The 17,784-nt window shown below is 50.6% G+C and overlaps 1 protein-coding gene across 1 annotated transcript in view; it reads right to left on the minus strand.

Moving 5' to 3' along the window:
* The window catches only part of GFRA4 (GDNF family receptor alpha 4), a 48,495-nt gene extending 31,731 nt beyond the window's left edge, over positions 1 to 16,764 (minus strand). The window contains exon 1 of the mRNA XM_008491085.2: positions 16,653 to 16,764. Coding sequence (XP_008489307.2) covers positions 16,653 to 16,692 — 40 coding nt within the window. The 5' untranslated portion in view covers positions 16,693 to 16,764. The remainder of the gene's footprint in view (positions 1 to 16,652) is intronic.
* Between the last annotated feature and the right edge of the window lie 1,020 nt (positions 16,765 to 17,784).

Raw genomic sequence — 17,784 nt, forward strand, 5'->3', positions numbered from 1 at the left:
TTCCCCTCCTCTCCTCCCACCTGGGTATCACCCCTGCCACATGCTTCAGAAAATCCTCTGGCTGAGATCTTGCCTCCAAGTGAGGGATGGGATGGTTTGGGAGCTGCTGGTCTGGGTGGGCTTGGGGAGGGGATCAGGGAAATCTTCAGCTGGATCAGGGTGCTCAGAGCCCCATCCAACCTCACCTGGGATGTTTCCATCCAGGGATGGGGCATCTCCCACCTCTCTGGGCAGCCTGGACCAGGGTTTTACCACCTCCATCATGAAGCTTTTCTTCCTAATATGCAGCCTGAATCTCCCCCCTTTGATTTTAAAACCATCACCCCTTGTTCTGCCACTCCAGACCCTGTTAAAAAATCCATCTCCATCTCCCTCACCCCCTTGAAGTCCTGCAAGTTGTAAATGTTGCAGAGGTTCAAGTGAAAGAGTTTAACCTCAGGAGACAGCTGGCTCTTCCTCTGTGGCTCCTCCTGGTTTTACACCTCCCACCTTTGCTTTTAAAAGCTCCCAATCTGTTATCCCATTCCCATCTCTCCCTTCCCAACCAGTGCCCTAAGAAAATCCCAGCTGTAAACATGTGCTCTGAGCCCCCCCCTAAAGAAACCTTTGCTTTCAGACCCCCCCTCTCTGCAACAACCTCTTGGATCTCCAAAGGCTCACCAGAAATGCAGAAATGGGGCTTTCTCCTTCCAGGGACCTGGAGGGTTCAGAGCCCCCAGGAAGCTGCCACGAGCCTGTGCTGGCTGATAATGAACCAGAGCAGCCAAAGTTCCTTCAGGTAGGAAATATCTCAGCAGCATCAAGTGGAAAGCTCAGGTTGAGCAACAAAACAGCCCCAGTGGGGCTTTAATTAATGCCTCAGACTTTCCTCATTTCTTCTGCCAGTTCAGTGAGTAATTTTTGGAGTGCCTGTCCTTCATTAAAATAAAAAAAGTCTCCAAGACTTGGGAACCTGAAGCTCCTTTATTTTATTTTTTTTTAATACACCTGAAGATCAAGGCTCAGGTATTTCAGACATCCTGTTGCTAAAATGCTCTGGAAACTGCCCCTGCCTGTGTCCCTGGCAGCATGGTTCTTCTCCATCCCCATCTGAAAACAGGGGTTTGATCCTCTCGACACCTTTGAGGCAGTCCATGTGCTGTGCCTCCTTCTCAAATCCTTCAGATATTTCCTGACTGCTCTTGTGAAGCAGCAGAGCCAGGGGTCATTCCCTTCCCCTTCATCCCAGTTGCCTCCTCAGCTGTGTTTCCTTACACAAAAATCTTCCAGCTGAGAGATGGCAAAGAATATTGAGAATCCCCTCCAGCCTCCAAGGGGATGCAGAAACCAACTCCCCATGCTTCAGTTTTTTAGGGAATATATTGAATCATCCCATGCTTTGAGGGCTTCTCCATGGCATGTGGTGGAGAAGGGAAAAATCTTCTCCTGGGACAGCAGGGATGCAGTGGGAGAAGCAAAATCCCCTGGAAAGGGATCAGCACAAGGGAAAGGTTCACATCCCAAAAGGAAGGGGGTTTTGCTTCCTAGCATCTCTCCAGGTGTATGACAGATGGCTGCTCAGGAAAGATATTAAATTCTTTTTTTTTTTAAGCACCTGATTTCAGGAGCTGAAGCTTCCAAGGAGAAATGCTGGGGCCAGGCTTGAGAAGGGGGAATCCACTGAGACTCCCAAAGAACTGCAGCAGCCCCAGATGAGGCTTGGGGTGGTCTCTGCCCATGAGCTGCATGGCAGAGTGATGCTCATCCTCTCTTTGATAATATTCTGTGGGAAAAACGTGGGGAAAAATCCTGGGATTTGGAATGGCGTGCTGCATTTATGTAAATAAAGAGACAAAGCAAGACTTCTATTAATAAAAGGATTTTTCTGTTCTTAGCCAATTCAAGTCTGATCAGCTTTAATAATGGCCCTGCAGCACTTCCCTTGGTTCCCTCCTGTTCAGTCTAGAAGCAGCAAAATGGGGAAAAATGGGATTTCTTCTTCCCAAGGGCAGGGGCAGGAGGCATTGTCCCACCCAAAACCAGGACAGGGCTCAGTTTCTGTCTGTACCCCCCAGTCTGGCACTGAGCTGTGCAAGCTGCAGTGACTCTGGCAGGTACCTGCCCTCTTATTTAGTGACTGTGAGGAAGAACAACTGCTGCTGTCTTTTGGGTTTTAATTTTTTTATTTTTTTTTTTTTTAATCCTGCCCTCAACCCCGTTTTCCATCACGAGGTGGAGTTGGAGGAATTCAGACCCTGCAATGAACATGGGATGGGGATGTTGGTACTTGACAAGGATTGTGAAGCTCTGAGTGATGTGCTGGGCAGTTAATGAAACCACTCAGGAAGGCTGATGTATTTGTGTTCATGTTAAAAGACAATAATCATCATAATTTGGTGCTGTTGAAAAGTGCTGCTCTGACAACCCCGGAGAGAGCCTCTCATCTGAACACAGACACAAAGCAACCTCTGAGAGAGCAGCCTGGGGTTGGACAGGGCTGCTCCCTCCTCAGGAGAACCTTTTTCCTTTTTCCTTTCCCCTTTCCTCTCCTTTCCTTTCCTTTCCTTTCCTTTCCTTTCCTTTCCTTTCCTTTCCTTTCCTTTCCTTTCCTTTCCTTTCCTTTCCTTTCCTTTCCTTTCCTTTCCTTTCCCTTTCCTTCCTTTCCTTTCCTTTTCCCTTTCCTTTCCTTTCCTTTCCTTTCCTTTCCTTTCCTTTCCTTTCCTTTCCTTTCCTTTCCTTCCTCTCCTTTTTCCTTTTTCCCTTCCTTCTCCTTCTTTTCCTTCTCCTTCTTCTTCTCCTTCTCCTTCTCCTTCTCCTTCTCCTTCTCCTTCTCCTTCTCCTTCTCCTTCTCCTTCTCCTTCTCCTTCTCCTTCTCCTTCTCCTTCTCCTTCCTTCTCCTTCTCCTTCTCCTTCTCCTTCTCCTTCTCCTTCTCCTTCTCCTTCTCCTTTCTTCTTATTCTCCCTCCTTCCCCTTCCCTTTCCCTTTCCCTTTCCCTTTCCCTTTCCCTTTCCCTTTCCCTTTCCCTTTCCCTTTCCCTTTCCCTTTCCCCTTCCTCTTCCCTTTCCCTTTCCCTTTCCCTTTCCCTTTCCCTTTCCCTTTCCCTTTCCCTTTCCCTTCCCCTTTCCCTACAGCAGCTCCCCCCCTACCCCAGGGCTTGGTGGGCACCTTTGCAGGTGGGAAAAGGAGAGGGGAGGAACCCAGAGTGAGCAAGAAGGAGGAGAAACACCCAGAGAACTCAGGACTGGGGTGATCTCTGCCCAACGATTGTCTCTAATAAGGTTTGACTGTATTAATTAATTGAGATGTGCCTGGGAGAGCTGGAGCTGCTGCTGATGGAAGTCAGCCAGGAAGAAGGAAAAAAAATAAAAATCTCATTTTCTCTGCAAACCTGCTGATAGACCAGAGCTCTGGGGTTCCCTGGAGCAGCTTGTGTCCTGGGGACACGGGCAGCTTGTGACACTGCCACAGGGACTGCCAAGGGAGTGGGCAGGGGAGGAGGAGGAGGAGGAGGAGGAGAACCATTGGCAGTGGGACTGAGCTGGGTCATTCCTTCACCCGAGCTTTTGGGTTTTTCCCTAGAGGAAGCCACAAGACATGGATTTTCCTTGTGTGCGTGGGAAGGAAAACATAAATAAGGATCTGTGTCATTCAGTAGAAGCTCAGGTCAGTGGTAGAACTCCAAAGTCCTTACACACCATGTTATGGTGTCCTTACACACCATGTAGTGATGTCCTTATACACCATGTAGTGATGTCCTTACACACCAGGTAGTGCTGTCTTTACACACCACTTTATGGTGTCCTTACACACCACGTTATGGTGTCTTTACACACCAGGTAGTGCTGTCCTTACACACTGTCCATGGACAGGACCAGTAACAACTCCCACATGGACCTCCCATATGGACCAGGGCCACAAAGGTGACCTCCTGGTTTTACAGAAGCTCTTCCAACCCCCCCTGTACATCTTGTGGAGCTGTGCTCCAGCTGGGTGCAAGGTCCCCAACGTTCCTATCCCAGAGGACAGGCAGGAAAGGTCCCCACGGGACAGGGGCTTGCAGGGAGTGTCTGCAGTTTTCCAAGGTTTGGAGAAATGAGCTGGAAAAGATGGGCTGTGCATCTTTCCAGTCTAAAGCACTGGGCAGGGAGTGGGCAAAACCATCCTTTCCACCTTGGCTGTGACACAGGGAAACTCTGCTCCTGGCTTTGCAGGCAGCCTGGGGGAACCAGCAGGGACCTTTCCTGCCCTTGGTGGCTCAAGAAACACCCTGCAGCCCCTTGAGCTCAGCACTGGTGCAGTCTGAGGTTTAGACACAGGAACAGGCACCCGAGTGAAAAAAAGAAATAAAATCCCTGTGTCACACTCAGTGCCTTTCTTCCTCATGTGATTTTTTCTCTCCAGAGTTCTCACAGGGGAGCAGAAGGAATCCCTTAGATAGCTGCTCACTAATCCTGTTTTTTTTTCCCCCTAAAAAATGTAACTCCTAAAGCTTCAGTATCAGGGGCTGCCTTTAGATCACACAGAGAAAAAAAAAATGCTGCTACCACCCCTTGTAACTCCTACTACAGATTGTAGAGCCAGGACTTGAGAAGATGCTGGAGAGAGGTGAGTGCTGGATGGCAGAGGGCTCAGATGTGCAGGGAACAAAAGAGATTTCTGGCCAACGTTGGGATCCCTGCCTGATTTTTTCCTTTCCCCTTCAAATACAATTTCAACACGCTTGGAAAGAAAATGCCCCAGTTTTTCCACAGATTCTTTTTTTCTGCTGCAAAAGGAAAATAATCAAGACTGAAACTACTTCCACTAATTGTCTCACTTTGGTAAATCTGAAATGCTGCCAAGTTGCTGCTTGGGAATTGTTCAAGCAGCTTCTCCTGCTGCCTGGGCTCCTCAGCAGGACTCCTGCATCTGGTCTGGGGCCAACTTTGTGTCATGGGCAGGGACACCTCCCACAGCCCAGGGTGCTCCAAGCCCCAACCAACCTTGGACACTGCCAGGGATGGGGCAGCCACAGCTTCTGGGGGCACCCTGGGGCTCAGCACCCTCACCCCAAAGAATTTCTTCCTAAAATCTCCTCTCCATCTCCCCTCTTGCAGCTGGAAACCCTTCCCCCTCATCCCATCCTTCCAGGATGTCCCAAGTCCCTCCCCAGCTTTCTTGGAGCCCCTTCAGGCACTGGAAGGTGCTCTGAGGTCTCCCCATGGGATCCTTCTCCAGGCTGAACAACTCCATGAGAACTCCAAAGTGTGTCAAGACCCTTGGGTCAGGAGGAGCCAAACCCAGGCCAGGGAGCTGATGAATAAAAACGAGGGCTTGAGGATGTTTAGAATCATGGAATGGTTTGGGTGGGAAGCTCATCCACTCCATTCCATCTCAAGCTCATCCATTTCCAGCTCATCCATTCCATTCCCAAGCATCCAGTCCATTTCAAGCTCATCCAGTCCAACCCCCTACAACTGGATTGCTCAGAGCCCCGTCCAACCTCACCTGAAGGGTTTCCAGGGATGGGGCATCTCCCACCTCTCTGGGCAACCCCTTCCAAGCCCTGTTGACTGTTTCCCATCACCAGATGTGACTTCTGAGTCTTTTCAGGATTACTCCTGCTTTACTTCAGGCTTGTGAGCTGTGGGAGAGGTGTGAGGAGAGGCTTGGACCCAACTCCAGCCATACGTCCAGGTGTAGGTACTCACTGAGCGTGCCAGCCCCACGGGGAACCTGCTTCAGACTGAAGAGGTTTTTTGCATTAAAGCATAAATTAAAGTCTGACTGCAATAATAGTTAAAAGGGAGCCCAAAAGAGAAGGGAGAAGATTAATTATGTGCATATTTTAAGTGCTTTGTGTCCGTGAGTGTTTATTTGAAAGAGAAGAGCGAGCGGGAAGCGCTGACATTACAAATAAAAATAATATAGGGAAATACATCTCTTTTATTATTAAATTAGAGATTAAAATAGGGAACGGGGGGGGGGAGGGAATAGAGAAACATCTATCTCTTTCTAGAGGTTTTCTATAACAATCAGCATAAAATAACGTAGCAGTACCTGACAGCTTAAATAAAGATGGGAGCCTCAGCTCCTATCTACACATTTATCTCCTCTGATCCAGACAGGGTAAAGAGGCATAAAAGGCTCAGATAATAACATCTCCTCTGCACATCAGCTCCCAAACGATCGGCAGATTTTATACTCGGTTACTCCACATAATGTCAACATTGTTAGAAAACAAAAGCACCATGAAGAAACATTTTTTCCCTCCCCCTCTCTTTTTTTTTTTGGTTTTTTTCCCCCCCTTCCCCTTCAGATCTTTTCCCTTGCTCTGTCTCTAGGAAATCCCATGGGGCAGAGCCAAAGCTCTGCACCCAGCCCCTGAATTTATGGGGCAGGAGAAGGAGCAGGAAGGTTCAGGGGGGTGCACACAAATCCCATGCAGAGAAGCAAAGCCAAGCATCAGGCAGTTCACTCCATCCCTCTCCCTTCTTTGCTGCAATCTGTCACAAGATCTTTTATGGTCAGGAGCTATCGACCACGGGGGGCCATGCCATTAACCTCTGCCACCCCACACGTCAGGTGATGGAGATGCAGGAAGCTGGTGTCACCTCTCAGCCCAGCAGCATCTCAAGGAGGTGCAAGGAGAGCAGCTGGGGGCTGAAGCTGATGAAAAGTCTTCCTACAACCCTACAACCAGGTGTTCCTTCTTGCCCACCCTTTGTCCAACATAGTGGACTTCATCCTAGGAGGCTCTGCCCTTTCCCCATGGAATCTCTGAGGACCAGCCCAGACTCTGCCCCATTTCCTTCATCCCTGGGCACTTCCCCTGCATCCTTGGTGTGTTCAAGGTGACACCAATGTCAAGCAAACCCAACCTGGGGGAGTTCCCACAGGTTTCCATCCTGATATCCATCTCTGGGCAGCCCTCCTGACAGAGCATCAAGGTCCTAGGCATCAGGCATCACATTAGCACCCACATCATTGCTGCTCTGCTATGGTTGATGCCCACAGGACCATTCCCTTTGACATCGCTCAGCTGCAGTCCTGGAGCCACATCAAGTCCTCACTTTGCTGTTTCTCCCTGGATTTTCAGGCTTCAGGGATCCCTGCATGGTCCCAGCAAGCCATTTCTTTAGCTCTGAGCAGATCTGCATCACTCACTTTGCTGCTCAGCCAGGAAAAAAACCTGAGGAGCAGCAAAAAAGGAGCCTGGCTTTCTGCACCTCCTTTCACATGCACCTTTCCTGCTGAGAACTTCACTGACTTTCCCCACACTGGGAACACCAGGAGCTCATTCCCTTTTCCACAGCCAGTTTCACATCAATCTGTGGGATCTGAACACCAGACGAAGCCAACCCAGCCACGGGGCTCCAAAACTATTTGGGGGTGCCCAGACTGACAGACAGACAGACACCAGGTTCATTTTCTCAGAAACCTTCATTTGCTTTTACTTTGAGTTGAATCAACTTGTTAATTGTTGCCAGACTGAAGGGTTTTCCCCAGGGACACCTTACACTTGGCCAGCTGACTTGTTAGGAAAAGAAAGAGTTCTTGGCACTTGCTCCAAGAGTCAAGGGAAGAATTTTGGCAGCAGCTGCCCAGATTTTTTTGGAAAACATTGACTTTGGAGTCCCAGCATAATGGAAGGTGGCAGTAGGAATGATTGCCCAAGCCTGACTTGGAGCCAAGCCCCTCAGAGGTTACATCAAAGCTTCTGCCTTCCTCATCCCCATTCCCAGGGAGGATGGGACCAGGTCTAGGAGCAAGAGGTGGCAGGGAGGATCTGGGTGATGGGGAGAGGTTGAGAGGAGGTGTGAGGCATCAGGAGCAGTGTGGATGTATTGGAGAGGAGGAAAAACCTCCTCAGCACCCAGTAACAAGAAGCAGAGCCCAGGGCTGGCCAAGACTCATGGCTGAGCCAGACTCATCATCCATCCCTGAGCCACCTCCCAGCTCTGGCAGCAAATAACCATGAAGATCCTTGGCTGAGCATCACCATCTTTCCATGGTACCTTCAGTGTGTGTGTGGGATGTACAGAGTACAGGAAAAGGGGAGTGAAAGCACTTGGGCCAACCCTTACTTCCAAGTACAGGAGGCAGCTGGGTCACCTGGCATGTGGTGACACTCTGGGAGGTTACACAGGTCCCTTGATCAGTGCATGGATGCACCTAGGACTGCAAATCCTACTTAGAGATCCACTGCTTAATCCCCATGCCCACAACATATAACTCTCCTAAAAATAAAATAAAATAATAAAAGTGGCATCAAGCCTCAAGCCAAGCTCCAATGGAACACTCCAATTTCTTTTCCTTGTGAAAATGAGAAAGAAAAATAGCCTCAAAATTTCACTCCTAACACTCAAAACCTTTTCTTCCTCTGTTTCATGCTGTTGCTCCCTCTCCTCCCCTCTCTGTCTTACAGAACTGTGACTAATCCTCTTCTTTCCCTTCCACTCTTACCTTGAAGGTATTTATAGAGTGTGAGCGTGTTCTCTCCTGTGCCTTGCTTCCCTTTTCAACCCTGGATAAATCAACCTTCCTCAGACTCCTCTCATGACTTTTCTTCCACCACCAGGTCATGTGAACTACAAAAGGCAAGACAAGAAAGGCTTTGCCTGCTGGAGAGGACCCTCCAGAGCCAGCACAGCTGCTGCAAGGAACTTCTGATGGGCTCTGTGCACACCTCCAGCCCTGGCTGGGGCTGCATCCAGGTGGGTTTGCACCCTGTGTGATCAGAAATGGGGATTTGTGGGCATTAGAAATGGGGATTTGGCTGTCCCTGAACTAAGCAGCCAGTGCCACCACCTCTGTCCTGCCTCATGTCACTGTCAGGGCTCTGGGGGCAGCAGAAAGGAAGGTTGGGGGGGGGCATTTTTTGTGGGGTTTTTTGGTTTTTGGTTGTTTTTTTTTTTTCTTTAGCCCTTCTTATTATAATTAATACTTCGTGGTAATTTGATAGCACATAACAAACCCAACCAGAGATTTGGACCCCCTGGAGGCAGGTGCTTAATTACTAAGAGGTTTCCAGCACCCAGTGAGGCTTGGCCAGGCTGGGGCTGTAGGGAAGGAGAGGGAGGTGGGATCAGGAGAGGGGGATAAATTCCAGTGCCTCCCAAGCTGTGTTTCCCAGGATTTGTCTCCATGCTGATGGATGTGTCCCTGAGCTGTCACCTCCCCTGCATTCCCCCTGCAGGGACTCATGTCACCTTTTGGGAATCCAAGCCTCAGGGTTTTCCCAGCTCTGGAATGGCTCTCGGATCTCTGTGATCCTACACATTCCACCACCCAGCTCCTGGATTCCCTTCATCTGCATCTCCTATCCAGCCTCTCAGGAGCCCTTTCTCCTCCACTTTCCACCTCTCCAGACCAGAACCAGCTCAGGAACTTCTCTGCTGTTCCCTTCCCACAACTTCTGGCCCAGATGGAGAACTCTTGTGTTGCAAGTTGGACACAATTCCTGATCCTTTTCCCCAAAGAGCAGGAGAGCCCCATCAGGCTTGATCCTAGAGGAAGTTCCTCATCTGGGTCTCAGGACATTTCCTTTAGTTTTCCCCTATAATTACCATCCTAAATCATCACAAAAAGGGTATGAGCTTTCCAATCAAATAGGGAAAACCAAGAACAGGGAACAGAGCACCCCACCCCCTTGCAGGAGTTCCTTAGGGCAGCACAGCTTTCAGCTTTCCTACTGCCTACAAAACCTGACAAGCCCCCAAGAAATCCCATCAAATTCCTAAAGGGAAACCTGCTCTTCTCCTTCCCATAACTAATCAGATGTCACAGAACCACAGAATTGCTCTGGGTAGCAAAGACCTTTAAGATCACCAAGTCCAACCATTGATGTTGTCCTGGTTTTATCCCCAACACCCAACTGAGATTCCTCCTCTCTCCCCCTCTCTCCCCTCTCTCTCCTCCTCTCTCCCCCTCGTCCCAGCTCCTTGCAAAGCAGGGAAAAACTCCTCATGTTACCTTGAAGGTATTTCTAGGCTGTGACCTCCAGGGCTCTTTTTCCCACACTGGAAGGAAAGCTCAGCTGGGATGACTTTGATTCTGCCCTCTCTGCAAAGGATGAGGTGGCTTTGCCAGGCAGGCTGAGGCTGCACTTTGGGTCTCAAACCTCACTGGGTTTATGTTTCCTTATCCAGGAGGAAGAAACCAAACAGAACTGCTTGGATAAAGGATATATTAAAAAAAAAAATGGAAAAAAAAGGAAAAAAAAAACCAAACCACAAACAAATCTGCCATGAAATTGTTCTAACTCATGTGTCAAATCCAGGGCATGAATCAACTCACCCTTGCAAGCAGGAGTGCAATTCCTCACCGTGCAGAGGAAACACTCAGGCACACTCAGGCTTGGCTGGGGCTTTGCACAAACAGGTCAAAGAGATTTGATTCATTCCAAGCCCTGTCTAATAATTCAGCAGCCTGGTTTGCTCTCCTTTCCATTAGTGGATGGCAAACATCATCCCAACCTGCAGCCTTTATTACAGAAGGCTCAGCCAGCACAGATTTATGTCTCCTCATGCCTTGTGACATCTTTTTAAGGTGCCTTCTGCCGTACACAGCCAACATCAAAGGGAAACAGAGACAGCAACAGAGGGGAAAAAAATGTTCAGTGCTACAGGAGACATCTGCTCTCTATTTCCAGCTTGCAGGTAAGCGAGTCAGCTGTAGAATATCTGAGAGATGTTGCCATGAAGGCTGTCATGGGGAGATGCATTTCCCTTTGCGTGCACGGGAGTTAAAATCACAGCAGCAACACCTACTCTGTTATTAAGGCTTCTTTCTCCTGAGTCAAGCAGACAAGGAGCTCTGAGGAGCTCTGAGTTTCCTCCCTAAGGTGAACCCGAAGAAGGAGGCAGGTTGGCTGCAAGTCAAATGGTTGGACCTATAGCCATCTCAGGTCCTGGGCATCAGTTAGGGGTGATGCAGGCTGTAGGATCCCAGACTGGTTTGGATTGGGAGGGACCTTCAGGATCACCCAGTCCCAACCCCTGCCATGGTCAGGGACACCTCCCACCAGCCCAGGTTGCTCCAAGTCCCATCCAACCTTCAACACTGCAAGGGATGGGGCAGCCACAGCTTCTCTGGGTACCACTGGTGAAATCACAGGGTTACACCCCAGGGTTTCATTCACAGATGAGCAGTGGACAGGAAGAAAAGGTGAGGTGCAGTCATGGGGGAGCTGGTATTTATGGGGGATGCAGGATGGGCAGTAGGAAGAAAAAAAAAATCAAGCAAAGTGATGACTAAAGGCTGACAGAGTATAAAAAAAAAGAACTGAGAAATTAAAGAACTTTTACCAGTGATTTGACTGCTTAAGTAAAACTCTCATGGACAGGACAACATGGTCCCTCTAGGAGTGCTGGCCCAGACACCAGGTTTGCTCCAAGAAGTTCACAGCTATCATCCAAGTGAAGGCTTCCTTCCCACGAGGCTGGAGCTGCCCTGTGTTTCCATTGCTCTGATTAATCAAGGATTTGGGGATTTCCCAGCTGGCTGCAGCAGAGGCACCCCCAGCCTTTTCTGAGGCAGAACTTGAAGCAAAACCTGCTTATTGTGCTTAAATTCACCCTCTCAAGGCACCTGGAACCTTCCTGAGACCTCTCCTGAGTGTTTGCTGGTTCCAGCTGAGTTCAAAGCCTCCAGAGACGTGAAGTGACAGAAAGAGGGAATTCCAGAGGTGTTCCCATTGCTGCTATCTGAAGAGCTGAGCATTCCCACACATGTGTGCAAAGCCTCCTGAGAGGTCTGCAGCATGGGACACTCCTGGTTAAAGCAGCTTGGACAGAAGTATTACCACTGAGTCCTGACTTGACTGATGTGCTTGGCCTTTTTCTGCTTTGTGTAAGTAACAGGCAAAGAGCAAACATCCCCAGGTTCTCAGGTTCTTCACTTGCAGCCCTCGACCATCTGGTCCTGTTTAAAATCCCATCCCAGCCTGGGTTGCCATGCCCTTGGGGACAAGGGATGGATGGCTTCACCTGGTGCTGTGTGACAGATGAGCCATTTGATCCTGCCTGGGGAAGAAGCCTCAGCAAACCTTCCCCATCCCTCCCTCCTCCCCAAACTGGAGCCCTGAATGTGAAACCCACAGGAGCCCCCAGCCCAGGAGTGATGCTCATAACTCTGTCCAGGAATCTGGGGGGAAGCAGGTATCCCAGACTGGATTTTCCAGTTGGAGGCAATAAATCAAAACCCCAGCACAAGTAACTTTGGCTGCATCTTTCATCCAGACTGCTTCCCGAGTGGCTTTGGATAAGGGAAGTGAGTGGAAGAGCTGCCTGGGGAGGAAGAAGAGGGATTTGCCTGGAGGGAGGTGGGAAGAGAGGGAACTCAGGAGTGACAGGACATTCCCAAAGTAGTTTTGAGCTTTTGGGAATGTAGATCCAGCCCAGTGGGAAACACTTTTACTCCATGAGGACAGTCAAGCTGTGGCCCAGGGGCTCAGAGTTTATTTGGGCTTCATTTCTGGGATTTATTCATTCCTGCTGCAGACACCTAAATCCCAGTCCCAACACCTCTTGTCAGATGGACAGGAGAGTCCTGGGAAAGCCCCAGAGGTCTGGCCATGCCCTGCTCCTGGTCTGGTTGTCATTCCCAGGGGTAGGAAAGCTGGGGCAGTGCTGGGGGCTGAAGGATCCCTAAGGAAGAGCTGGGTTGGATTTCTAACCAGCTCAGCTCTGTAAGATGCTGGAAATATTCATGAAGATAAAAACCTTTCTTCATTTCTAACAAGCTGTGGGATTATTTGTTATTAAACCAAAATCCTGGGGGAGTCAGAGGTGGCTGAAATGTGACCTTAGAAGGTTCCTGTGCTTCCTCCACACTCAGTGTCCTTCCCCCTGGCAGTCTCAGAGATGAGGGATGGAACGTGGGGTGCTGGAAATGTCCCCCCAGTCGTGTTTCCCCCCTCACTATCCCTCAGCTTCCACCATCAGTGCCCCCCGGTGCCAGGAGGTGTGACCAGAGGGGATTTTGATGACAGAAACAAGGGAACTGCACTGAACTCAGTGTCAGGAACAAGCTTTTCATACTTTTGTTCCTTTTTTTTTTTTTTTTTTTCAGTGAAATGTGCCCTTCTAAAAACTTGTTTTAGCAGGAGAACTTCCTTGGAGTTTGTCCTCTTCCACTTTTAGGTTGAGAAGAAAGAGGTCTTTTTTTCCCTTTCTTTTTAAAGAAGCAAAAGGACTACAAAGTCAACTGGAGGGAACAAGAGATCCTGGATATCTTGGTCACAGTTGTGGAGTTTTTTTTTTTTGAAAGGTAGCAAACTTTAGCAACATTAAAAGTCATGCTTAAAATGACCAAGTGGAAAGCTACAAAAATGATCAAGTCCTGTGAGAACAGGATGAAAGGAATTCCAAGCAGGATAGAAGTGAAAACTGCCATGTGAGCAGACAAGACATTTCCCTCTCCAGAAGCAATAAAGCACTATTCACAGTAATTAATACCAATTATTAGACTTAACTAGTATGAATTTTTACCCAGCAGAAATTACTATTTAAGGTCCCAGAGCTCTGAGGGGAAAAAAAAATATATTTTCTGGGTGTGGTGAGATCCCAGCAGAGGCATTTGTAGAGTGTTTGAGGACAGCCTGTTGAGGATGAAGTTTTATTTCTCCTCCCCACCACCAGTGAGAGACATAAATATCCCCAACAATACCAAGAGACACACATACCACATTCTTATTGATGCAAGAAATGGATTGCTGCTGTCAGCACGGACTCAGGCACTGATTTAAGGAGCTTTTCCCTCTCCCATCCACACAGATGCAAATTTCAAGAGGATTTTTTTTTTTTTTTAATCTTCTCCACCCCAGGATTTGTGTTTCCAAACCAGGTGAAAATCTGGCACACAATCTCTTGTGTCTGCTTCTGTGAAGAGCTTGTGGGGAACATATGCCAGGAGTTGTGCTAAGGACTAAAAGGAGTAAAACTTGCCAGGTCCAGGCAGCTGTTGGCAGCAGACAACCCAGATGCCATTCCAGGATCCTGTTCTCCATCGCAGTGGTCCAGAAATGACTCTTGGTCCCACAGGGACTTCCCACCAACTTACAGCTCTCAACTCTAACCCAGATTTTTCATTCTTAGCCTTTAATTATTATTTTGTTGGCACAGGGAACTGATGTGTCCTCCAAAAGCTGCACAAGGGATGGGCGATGCTTTGAGAGGTGGCTACAGGTGTGACCTCGTCTCCTTGTAAAATTAATTATATTATTTATATTTCATTATTTCAGGGCTTCCTTGAGCATTGGGGTTTTTTTCTGAAAGTCTTCCTGAATGCCTCACCAGTGTCCCTCAGATGGGATTTCTGGCCCATGCCACATATACAAGCAAATACCAGGGGACACTGAGATATCAGTGAGCTTCCTCAAAGCTACGTCCTCACCCCCAGCTGGGTGCTCCTGTTCTGTCCTTGCCACTGGCACTGCTGTTCATGTGGCTGAGACAATGAGCTCCAGGTCAATGAGCTGACCTGGGGACAGGTTATTTAGGAAAATAAACTTAAAAAAATCAAATTATCTAAGTTGTCATGTCCAGACAGCTGCCTGCCCTAGGTCACCCTGTGTGACTGTGCCACCAAAGGGCTGAAGTGGCAGCAGCAGCTCTCTGTCCAGGCTGGATGCTGGTGACACTGCCTATTCCCACCTCAGAGAGCCCTCATTTCTCCCAGTCCTGCCTCCTGCACCCAGGCTCATCCCCAGGACATGGAAACACAAAGCAAGGTGCTGACACTTCAGCCCAGCATGGCTAGAGCTGGGAATTGCCATGCTGGACAGACTGTCACCTCCTGCCTAGCACCCCTGATCCTGCTGAAGGATCTCCCCAGCTCTATCTAACTGAGCAGCCCATGGTGATGGAAACATCTAGAAGACCTCTAGAGACCAAACTCAGGGCATTAAATGAAATTGCTGGGATGGTGCTGAGCCTGCAGGGGTCAAGTGCTAGTTTGGAGATGCAAAAAAAACCCTTCTGGAGACCCCAGGGTCAGAAGGCCAAGAGGTGAACAGGAGCTGATGCCTTTGCTCTGGCTTGGAGTGGGGGTGGTGGGTGTCCCCCTAAAACCAGTCCCAGGTGTGTTGCTGATATGGGAGAGCTGCCATCTTCTCTTTTAGGTCCACTTTCTCTAGAGAAAATCAATCAGTCCCCCAGGCAGTCAATCAGCCAGTCAATCAGCCAGGCAGTCAATCCCAACAGCTTGGAAAACAGATCCTGCAGAGACCCCGACTCCCAACCCCGAGGCCCTGTGAACACCACAGGGAAAATTTCCATCTCCAAAGGGGGCTGAGACCTTTCCCAGCCCAGGGCACAGCTCCAGCCCCTGCCAAGCAGCAGCTGTCCCAACCTGGGGCATATCCAGGGCTTGGTGCTCCTCCAGATCTCAACTCTTTTGACTGGAGATGGCTCCTCTTTGGGGGTCGAAATCCCACCCTACCCCCTCCTCCCGCCTTCTGGGACTTGCAAGAGCTGCTGCTGCTGACATCTAGTGACAGGGACAGCCGCGAAGAGAAGTCACCTGGAGCTCTGACAAAGCCTTTCCCACCCAAGGAATAAAGGAAAAAGGATCCGCGGGCAGCGAGCTGACAGGAAGGATGCTCGGGAGGCAGCGCGGGGCCGTGCTGGGATGTCCCAGACACTTCCATCCATCCCAAGAGCTTTTTCCTCCACCAGAGCCCACCCAAAAAGAACGGGAGCATCCTACACAGCATCCCCACAGCCTTTCCTTGCTTATTTAAGCCCAGACTTGGGTATTCTATCTTCAAGGAGCATAAGAGAGGGGGGGGGAAGGGGCAATAGTACCCTGAGGGATTGCAACCAGGCACTGGAGCATCTTCCAGCCGTGGCTACCTGCTGCCGGGTGCTACTAGCCCCCGGGGCTGCAGTCCCTTCCCGCCCGGCTCTTCCCGGGGAGCCGCGGGAATTGCAGGCAGGAATTGCCCCAGGCTGGGGAGAAGGAGGATGAGAGGGGGGGATGCTGGAAGCAGGGGTGCTGCAGAGCACACCCCCACATCCCACGGGGGACAGCGACAGTGGAGAAGGGGGCACAGACAGGGATGAGGACACACCTGGGGTCCGTCCGTCCCCACCCCTCCGTATAAAATAAAAATGAAAAGCACAGTTTTGGAGATGGGGGTCGAGGAAATCTGCAGCGGGAACTCCAGAGCACACACAGACACAGGGACACACTCGGGTCAGGACACCCGAACCCCGAGATTTTCCAGCTTCACCACCACCTCCCGTGCAACATCTGTCCCCACTCCTCCACATCCCTACTCGCCAGACATCCCTTCAAGCTCATCCCCGGCATCCAGTGCCATCATCCCCGAGGTAAAAGGAACGATTCCCGCGGCCAACAACAGGACAGCAGATCCCAGCTCTCGGCTCCAGAGCAAGGAAGACAACAGAAAGCTGGGGTGATGCCCCCTCTGCTCCTGGGGTGATGCCCCCTCTGTTCCTGGGGTGATGCCCCCTCTGTTCCTGGGGTGATGTCCCCTCTGTTCCTGGGGTGCTGCCCCCTTTACTCCTGGGGTGATGTCCCCTCTGTTCCTGGGGTGCTAGCCCTGGAGAAGCCCTCCCGTGCCCGGGGTGGCCGAAAGGTCCCCAGCACCGAACCCCAGCAGAAAGTTGTCTGCGTGTCCCCGTGTCCCCCGCTTCTCCTCTCCGCGTAGAGCCGCGCTACTCACCCAGGAGGATCAGGGTGCAGAAGTAGAGGATGCCCCTCATCCTACCGCTCGGCAGGGCTGGGATCACACCGACTGGGCACGGTTGGGACCCCCCGGCCCGGCACGGCCCGCCCAGGCGGTGCCGGAGGATGCGCGGAGGTTGGGCAGGGCGGGGGGGCGGCCCCGCCGTCCCCCCCCGGGGCCAGGGCTCACACCGCGGCCGCTTCAGCCCCGCTCCGCTCCCGCTTCATTCCCGCAGCCGCGCAGGGCACCGCGGGCTCCCGCCAGACGCTCTTCGCCGCATCCCTCCGGGGGAGGAGCAGCTGCGGAGAGAGGCGGTGGGGAAGAAGCTTCCTTTATTAATTAATTTTTTTTTTTTTAATTGCTGTATTCCGTTTTTTTTTTAATTATTATTATTATTTTTAGATTTATTTAATTTCTTTTTTTTTCGGCAGGAAACTTCTGTCCGCCCGGGCTATGGCTCCGCCGTGCCCCAGCAGCCGGGCAGCCCCCGCCGCCTTCCCCGGGGCTGCCTCCGCCTCTCCTCCGCCTCGGCTCCGCGGGGAGGGGCTTGGCAGCCCGGCCCCGCTCCTCCCCGGCCCCGCATCCCGGTCTCCGGGGACAAGGAGGGGTGCGGGGGTTCCTAGAAGGCTTGGAAGGGACCTGAAAGGTTATCTTGAAGGGCCACGGGGATGATGCGAGGGATGGAGCAGAGAGAGCTGGGGGTGTTCAGCCTGGAAAAGGCTCCAAAGAGACCTCAGAGCATCTTCCAGTGCCTGGAGGGGCTGCAGGAAAGCTGGGGAGGGACTTGGGACAAGGGCCTGGAGGGATGGGATGAGGGGGAAGGGTTTTGAACTGACAGAGGGGAGATTGGGATAAGATCTTAGGAAGAAATTCTTTCCTGTGAGGGTGGTGAGAGCCTGGCACAGGGTGCCCAGAGAAGCTGTGGATGTCCCATGCCTGAAAGAGATGAAAGGAGTTTGGAGCAACCTGATCTAATGGAAAGTGTCCCTGCCCATGCAGGAGGGGTGGGAACTGGATGATCTTTCCACTTCGTTTTTTCCTTTTCCCTTAATTTTTTTTCCTTTCATTTTTCCTCCTCTCCCTCTCTCTCCTTCTTCCTCTCCCTTTCTCCCTCTCCCTCTCCTTCTCC

The sequence above is a fragment of the Calypte anna genome, chromosome 4B (assembly GCF_003957555.1).
Source record: "Calypte anna isolate BGI_N300 chromosome 4B, bCalAnn1_v1.p, whole genome shotgun sequence".
NCBI lineage: Eukaryota > Metazoa > Chordata > Aves > Apodiformes > Trochilidae > Calypte > Calypte anna.